This window comes from Arachis stenosperma, chromosome 10, assembly GCF_014773155.1.
Source record: "Arachis stenosperma cultivar V10309 chromosome 10, arast.V10309.gnm1.PFL2, whole genome shotgun sequence".
NCBI lineage: Eukaryota > Viridiplantae > Streptophyta > Magnoliopsida > Fabales > Fabaceae > Arachis > Arachis stenosperma.
In genome coordinates, this window is record NC_080386.1 from 15,091,338 (window position 1) to 15,100,637 (window position 9,300).

At 32.7% G+C, this 9,300-nt stretch overlaps 1 protein-coding gene across 1 annotated transcript; it reads right to left on the reverse strand.

The window, feature by feature from the left end:
• Window positions 1-1,614: 1,614 nt before the first annotated feature.
• On the reverse strand, window positions 1,615-3,570 carry LOC130956807 (protein FAR1-RELATED SEQUENCE 12-like). The gene is made up of 5 exons (XM_057883782.1): window positions 3,263-3,570; window positions 3,045-3,160; window positions 2,689-2,865; window positions 2,144-2,568; window positions 1,615-1,962 (listed from the first exon to the last, which is right to left on the reverse strand). The coding sequence occupies exons 1-5, from the start codon at window positions 3,568-3,570 to the stop codon at window positions 1,615-1,617; spliced, it is 1,374 nt and encodes a 457-aa protein (XP_057739765.1).
• Between the last annotated feature and the right edge of the window lie 5,730 nt (window positions 3,571-9,300).

Below are 9,300 nucleotides of genomic sequence, written 5' to 3' on the forward strand. Positions count from 1 at the left end.
CTGACGCGTCCGCGTGACTTGCGAAAAAGATCATCGACGCGTACGTGTGGCTGACACGTATGCGTGACATGCGCCACGTGCATAAAACGTAGAAAAATGCTGGGGGCGATTTCTGGGCTGTTTTGACCCAGTTTTTAGCCCAAAATCACACAGATTAGAAGCTACAGAATGGACAAAACATGTGGTCTCCACCATCAACTAAAGACCTGCTGATTATTCTGATTTAAATTCAAATCTTATTTTTAGAAAAAGATATTATTTTTAGTTTTAGATAATTAGATTTTAAATTAATTAGGATTAGTTATAAAAAGATATTCCATTAGTTAACTTTGGAGGCCATCAGATTGGAACTCAGTACATTTTACCTGAATCCTTATTTTCTCTCTGAACCATGAGCAACTAAACCTCCACTGTTAAGTTTAAGAGCCCTGTCTATTTGTATGGATTGATTTTATTACTTTTTCTATTTTAATTCATGTATGAATTTATAATTTAAGAATTTTTTTCGCTCTTTATCTTATGAATTTGGGTGGAATGGAATTATGACCCTCTTTCTATTTAAGTTCTTGTAAAACTTGGAAAAGCTCTTTATTTGAACAACAGCTTAAAAACATATTCTCCTAAATTTTAATTATCTGGATTTAACGGGATACGTGACATATAATCCTTTTATTTTTGGGTAATTAGAGTTTTTGTGGCATATAAACTGGAATTTGATCATGCAGCTTCTAATTGGAATTAATCGACCAAGGAATTGGCAGTTAATGAATTTTAGAGGAGACTAGAAAGGTCTAAGGAATTAGGGTTTAGTCACATATAGTTTGCCATAAATTAAATCCTACATGATTAAAATAGTTAGTAAGAAAAGTTAATCCGGAAGAATAGATAACTCTGAAACCTTAACTATTTTTTCCATATTTTCTTCCCAATTTATTTACTTGCCTTCCTTCAATATTCTTTATATTGTTTAATGTCTTTTATATTGCCCAAACATTACTTTCTGTTTGCCTGACTAAGTCTATCACTCAACCATTATTGCTTGATCCATCAATCCTCGTGGGATCGACCCTCACTCACTTGAGGTATTACTTGGTACGACCCGGTGCACTTGCCAGTTAGTCTGTGGTTGTTAAATCCCCGCATCAGCTATTAATAGTTCGTGCTCCCTACCATTATATAAAAGATACAAGATAACATTTCTCAATCAAAATAATAATGCAAAAGTTTCGAATAAACAACACACAACATAAGAGATCCAACGTACTCACACATTAAGAAATGAATTTCTGACATACAGATCGTTCAGACACCTACCTCATCATCTGGTCCTTCATTCCTCGCATTACAATTCCTATGATCGTGCCCGAGCGCATGGCACCTTCTGCATCGCCCCCCCATCCTTGCGTTCGTGCTGCCCCTGGGAGCACCCTTCGACTTTACAATAGTTAGGTCCAGGATGTCCATATGGACGTCGCATGCTCTTTCAAATCGGTTCCTTCCACCCCGCGGGCCCGTTGCCTCAATTTCCTTTGTTAGTTTTGCCACTTCAGAAAGAACATTCTCATATGTGTCTCCATCCTGGGCGGCTAAAAAACACATAGACATACATGCACTTCACAAGGACCCATAACGAATCCGAAATGCCTTCTCGGGATCCGCCACTGGGACCGCACCAACTGACACCAATAACTTTGCATCTTTACACCACCTACGAAGCACTAGTTGGGTTGGCAGCACCTCTATCTCAAGCTCTTTCATTGCACAAAATATATGACTACAAGGGACCCCTAGACTGTTCCACAATTTGCACGAGCACTCATAATTTTCAAAACTACTATCGTACAACACAGTATAAACTCGACGGGGCCTTCGGAACTTTCTTAGCATGAACTTTTGAATGGTACCATAACTCTCACTATGAAGCACGATCAACGCAGCAACTGACTCTATTTGTTTCTTAACCTAAAAGAATATCTCTTGCGTGTACACCTTGCTTACAGCCTTCTCAATACTTTCCAACCCAGTTGTCATCACCGATTCCGAATACAAACATTTGAAGTCAGCCATCAAGAAGACAATTTCCAGATCTAATAAACTTTTTAAGTGACGAATTAATTCCCTCACATCTTAATGTTGTTCTCACTCCAACACAAAACTTATCACAAAGATAAGCATTCGCCCAATGCTCCCTCTTTTCGTAGGTTTTTCCAATCCATTCATTATTCTCTAAACCGAAGCTCTCAACCATCTCCGCCCAATAGTTCTCAAACTCTTCAACTACAAAGTTTCCATAAACCGCATGCTTAAATGCACTACAAAAATTAGCATCCTTAATGTTAGAGACAGCATTCCGAGCAAGGTGCCAACTGCATAATCGGTGTGTTGCATTAGGAAACTCGCTCCGGATAGCCTTCTTCATTGATTCATCTCTATCTGTAACCACAACCATCAGCTCCTTTTGCCTTATCACATCCAAGAAACACCTTAGCAACCACTTATAAGAAGGAATCTTCTCATCCTCAAGCAACCCAAACTCAAAAATAATGGTTTGTCTATGATGGTTAGTACCTGAAAAAAATTACCAAAGGCCTATTGTATAAATTCTTTCTATAGGTTGAGTCAAAGGCCAAGACATCACCAAAACAATCATATCATGCTGCATTTGACCATCACACCAAAACAGATTACCCAAGTGGTTCTCAGCACAATACGTGTATTGTACCACAGCTAGCGGATCAAGTTCGGTCTTTCCTTTAAGATAGCTAATGGCTGCAGTAGCATCACCCTCCACAATGTGGGAACGTCGAACCTCATCGATATAGTTATAAAGATCCTTCTTTATAAAATGAAAGTTGTGATAACCACCTGCGAGATAGGCAAAGAATCCCATGATTTGAGTTGTCTGAAAACCTGCTTCGTGCAAGCTATGACATGGGCCTTGTCGTCTTCCGACATGTGACGATGCGGTGCCATTACGTTTGTGTGGTCTGCTGGCGCTAGATCATGGTTATGATCCGCAACGAAAGACTTCATCTTCCACTTACCGCACCCCTTGTCTAGATGAACCACAAACCTCGCATTACAATTGGTTCGTGTAATTGGTTTGTGTGCACGCTGTCTATCAATCCTCTCAAAATGTTTCTTATCACGCAATCCTTCTCTATTGCAGAAGAAAAATTTTCTCACAACATTACCTTCATTTTCTTTTCCCGAATCTCCCTTTCGAGTCGCAAACCCGGTAACTCATGCATATTCCACATACCTTGCATGTGCCTCCTCAACTGAATCGAATTCAGCAAGCGCCAGATCTTTCGCAGTTACCCCTGCCATGAAGCGATTAGAACTATTAAGTTCTTCATCTGACCTCACCATCGACGGACTAGATTCCTGTGCTTTCGCCTCATCTGCAACCCTACTAGTTTTCTCGGTATCCAACGATGTCATATTGACTTCCTCTGATTGTCCTGACTCTGTCCCTATTCTCTCACATTCGTCAGCCTCCGATCTTGTGCTCCATCCGTCAGTCCACTGCCCAGAGAACTCTGAGCTATCTTCCGAATCACTCTCCATCTCACCGCACCAAATACCTGAACAGATAAAGAATTTGCACGTCAACTGACAAGTGAGGAAAAAAATAGCGTGCTAACTAAGCATAAGACCCAAAAACTTTAACTAGCAACCAGAAAAACCAACCAGAGGATCAAGTTATGCTGTGAGAATATCTATCCATCAAGACAATTATTTTTTTCTTTGGTTTGGAGTACAATAAAAATATAATTTTCAAATTAAATTAGACTAAAAATTATTCTCAAATTTGCAAGTTCATTATTACTAAATATTGACATGCTAAAATTATTCCTAATGAACAAATAAAGAAAAGACATATACATAACCACAAGGATGAAAACAGTAAAAATAAAAAATTTTACTATTAATCATGCAATTAGTTGTTCCAAAACATATTTATTCACTATTTGACAAAAATAGAATTCTTTTCCTAATTTAATGCTCTCCATCCACACTCAATAAGAACCATATGTGTATAAAAAAAAGTATGAGTAATGCAAAAAGTCTTTGTTAGGGTGAAAACAAAGACAAAATCCAGCTTTTCATAGGAACTAACTATGAATAAGAATGACAAAAAAAAATCAACTCTAGACAAGCTTAATTCCTAAATTCCATTGTACCTAAAGTGTGCTCCGTTGTACCTAAAGTGTATTCATACTACGTAGTAAAATTCGATACTCTACTATTAATTTATTTATGCCAACAAGACTACTTTATTATTTCAGTTCTTTAATATCTCCTACATAAATTTTACTACGATAAATTGTCCATAAGAATTCAAGTATTTGCATTAACTATGCATTAGTTATTTCAATTCTTTAATATTTCCTTTATAATTTTTACAATGACAAAATTTTTACAAGAGTCCAAGTAATTGCAATAACTAGGCATCAGAGAACCAAATACATGACACACTTGGAGACCTGAGACTCAATTACTATGGAAAAAAAATCCATACAAATAATCCAGTTCCAAATCACCACACTTTAGTACACTACTTACTTCGCCAACAAATTTTGAACTTCAAAAAATTAATAAATTTATAGTTACAGTGAATAAATAAATTAAACACAAATATTGGGTCAAGTAAGGGCATCGGGTAAAAGGACTCTTCTATGCATTGTTTTCAAGAACAAATCTGTTAAAACAGTAACTATTGAAAACTATACTAGGTAGAAGAATAATCTAGCTGACACGAAACAAATACATCTAAACACATCAATTCAAAACTTTTTCTACTGCAGTAACATTCACATATACCCAAATTTTTTTGGAAGAAAATACATAGAGTCAGGTACAGATATAAATAAAACACACATTATCCTTAAAATTCTCCTACCTGGTCACAAGTTGTTCTTTCTTCGCCAATCTCTGTTAGTCTGGCTTCGACATCTATTTTCTCCTACAATGAGAACTATCGACGGTTAGTTTACCGCCATCTTTCTGTATCCTCAATGCTGATTTTCCACTTTTCTTCTTTTTCGAGTAGATCACAGACAATGCGATGTGAATAGCCAATAATTGCTATAATGATCGATGTTCCTAAACCCATGAAACCCTTAACTCATGTAATACCTCTGCATCCGATGTGCGTGTTAATATTTATTTTTCTCCTAATTTTTTAGCATTTTAAATTTATTTCTCCTAATTCTCGTTTAGAATATTTACCTTAACTGTTAATCTTTTTACCATGTTTAATACATAGTAACTCAAAGTCAAAATTTTTTTACTTAAGTTAGGTGTCTACCTTTTATTGTCCAACTTTTTGTAGTCACCGTAATCATGGTATCATAATAGGTATCATAGAACGCACCAAGTAAGTATTATAATATATTATTTTTTTATTTTTATTACTATAATATATTCATTTACAGGAATTTTCATTTCCGTGCTTCGCACGGATCCCTGTACTAGTAAGATTGAAAAGACAATATGATGGTCAAGGGCCAAGTCTATGAAGAAACCATTAGACTTTTAATTTATTACACTTTTTTTTCTTTACAAGTAAATTTATTATGTTTATGGGAGTAGGGGACGGGAGAGGGCACTGCTCCCATAAATTACACCAAGTTAACCCTAAATTTTGTTTAAAAATTATATATTTTGCTAGCCAACTAGATTGTTCAATAAGAGTGGATTAAACCGTTGGCTAGCTACCTATTTAATATTTACCGTTCTAAATCTTATAATTCCATGTTAGAATGTAATAAACTTTTTTCTATTAGTTTAAACTTTTATTCCTTCTCATTCAATATAATCACAAATAGTTGTCGGTGTTTTTGGTCATTAGAAATCATCTATTCATTTTGTACTATGCCTACAAGTGTGCGCATTTTTTCTTGGTAATTCAAGTGTGCGCATTTTATTTTATTGAAAAAGATAATCCGAAAGGCTAATTAATTTTTGGGCTTTTGACCCATCATGTTCATATACTGCTTCCTAGACTCTTAGTATGGGCTTTTGACCCATCATGATCATGTGACATTCATAGCCTGGTAGCTAGGGCACAAAAGAGTTTCATGATTAATTGGCAATTAAATTTCGGTAAAAAAAAAAAAAAAAAACAGAAATGCCCATATCATTATGGGATCCATTTAGTTGTATTTGGAAGATAAATTAAAACTGAAAGACGAAAGATAGAGACTAAATTAAATTTTTATATTATATTTATTATAAAATATATAAAATTGAGTTATGTTTTATCATCGTATTTAGTTTAACATAAATATAAAAATTATTGAAAGATAAATTTAAAATTAAAAAAATTAAATAATAATATTTTTTTTAAAAAAATATTGTTAAAATTGTAGTTTTTGTTTCTAAAAATTTCAATCCCTGTGTACTTATTTTCTAAAAGTACTAAGGTTTAAAATTTTATATTCCACAATTAAATTTTTAATTCCAATATTTTATCACCAAATATAATACTTGATTTAAAATATAAAATTAGAAAATTGTCAGTATCAACAAATGCAAATGTCCACATTCCAAAAAATTGTTCCTAGACGTAAAACAAAATATTATAAATTCTATGTTTCTCAAAAATAGTTTCTAGATCATTTATAAGTGTAGGGCAATATTTATTTCTTAAGGTAGTTTTTAAAATTAAATTAAAATAACTTATTCTCAAGGATTTGGCTCTTCTAAAATTATTCACTTACTTTAAAAAAAAATAATGTAACATAAACGCTTGATAATATAAATAGTTATGATAATTTTAAATAAAAAATAATAAATAAATACATTAAAAGAGAATCAAAATGTCAACTATTAAAAAAATTTTAAAGACAAAAACACACCACTTTACAAAAATTAGGCACAGAGTTGAATTTTTGCAAAACTGAATGTGTACAACAATAAATTTGTATTAAGCAAAAAATAACGAAGAAAACCATACAAACATTGAAAACGATAGTGTCAACTAACCAAAAAAAATGGTAATTACAGAGGAGATAACAAAGTTACCAAGTGAAACGAGTATGCTAGTTCCATCCATAGACACTACAATAATAGTGTCCCCAATAGGAACGAGCATTATGTTGTCCCCTACTAGAGTTACGACGATAGGATTGTCTAGCAAGTCAAACATAGAGATGTTGTTTCCTAGAACTAAAACCATAGATTTATCAGAAGAAATAAATAAGTTGATGATCACAATGATACCATTATGAAAAAATATTTTTTTATTGAATAATTTCAAATTTTACTACAATATATTTGATAAAATTTATTCAATATATTATTTTTTTATATTTACAGAAGATTATCAATTGATTTCTCAAAACATGAAAAAGACTCAAATTACACAACACAATTCTACATTAATTATTTTTTCCAAGTATGTTTATAACAATTATATTTAAGAACTCTTATTTTAGTACTCTTATTTTTGTATGTTTATAACAATTATAGTTAGAATTTTATTATTTATTTTGTTCAGGCCAATTATAGCAAAAAAAATAGCAAAATTAGGTATGAAATTTGACACGATACTAGAAGCTAAAGACTTTCGGAGAAATTATGATGAAATGATGGGTTTTGATGTTTGACAATTGTATGCAAATAAATGCAAGGTTGATAATTTGGGAGTGGTTTTAGGCTTGTTTGTGCAAAGAAAGGCCAACAAAGACCAGATAAATCAGATCATTTAACAAAGCAACCTCGCTGTTGAGACTAGAACAAGTTGCCAAATAAGAATGAGACTCAAGTTTGCTCAAGATATAAAAAAATATGTGATTTATGACCTTGAGTTAAATTACAATCATATTTTGTAAATTCTAAAAATTAGTCATATGATACCATCACAAAGAAAAATTTTAGAACTACAAGCATTGCAAATAGATTTGGCAGATGAAGCTGGCATAAGACCAAAAAAAATACATGAAGTAACAAGTTTACAAGCTGGTGGTAAAGATGTTCTTGGATATATCAAACAAGACCCAAAAAACTATCTTCAAGCAAACAAAAGCGAGAATTAGCCTATGGTAAAGCAGGTAGTTTATTAAAGTATTTTCATTGACAACTACTTGATAATATCTCATTTCAACATGCTATACAGTTAGATAATAAAGAGAAAATAACAAATATTTTTTGGGGTAATGCAAGAATGGTTATTGATTATGCTATCTTTGGTGATGTAATCACATTTGACACTACATATTGCACAAAAAAAATAGACCATTGGATGTTTTTGTGAATTCAATCACTATCGAGAAACAGTAATATTTGGCGCTACTCTTTTGTACGATGAATCAAAAGAATCTTTTATATGGTTATTTGAATCATTTTTAGAAGCTGGCATGCAAAAAATGCCTAAAACTATTTTCACTTATCAAGATCCTGCTATGACAAGTGCTCTGGTAGAAAAAATGCCTAAAATCTATTATGGATGATGTGTCTAGCGTATTATGCAAAATGCTATTAGACATTTAAGGAATAAATTAAAAGATGGTTCTTGTATCTTGAAAGATTTCAAAACTTCTATGTATAATTTTAAAGATCAGTTACAATTTCAAGAAACATGGGATGCATTGCTTCAAAGATACAAAGTAAAAGACAATACTTGGTTGAAGAGTATTTATAAAATAAAGGAAAAATGGGCTCATTACTATTTGAAGAAGGTGTATACTATTGGGATGCAAAGTACTCAACTTAGTGAAAGTTTTAATAGTGATTTGAAAGATTTTATGCAGTCAAATTTAGACATAATACGTTATCTCAAACAATTTGAGCGAGTTGTTGGTGCCAAGCAATATAAGGAGCGACAAAATGATTCACTCACCATTATTAAAGTATGCTGCACAGGTATATACTCCTAGTGCATTTGATTTATTTCAAAATGAGTTTGATTGGAGTTTTCCTACTTATATTGTTTCTCATAAGAGATAACAATCAAATTTGTGAATATCAAGTTGTCATTTTTGAAAAAGATAGAGAATACACTGTATCTAACAATATAAAAGATATGATAATTACTTGTAGTTGTGGAATGTTTGGAACAATAGAATTCTTATGTGGTCATAGTTTGAAAGTTTTAAATGTTTGAGATGTGAAACAAATTCCAGATCAATACATTACGAAGAGATGGACTAGAGAAGCAAAAGAAATGATTGTTCATGACTCAGATGGAAAAGCTATTCAATGTGATACTAAAGTGGATTCTATAACACGGTATAAGAATATATATTCAAAAGCAATCAAATTAGCCGCTCGATCAATAAATTTTAAAGTAAC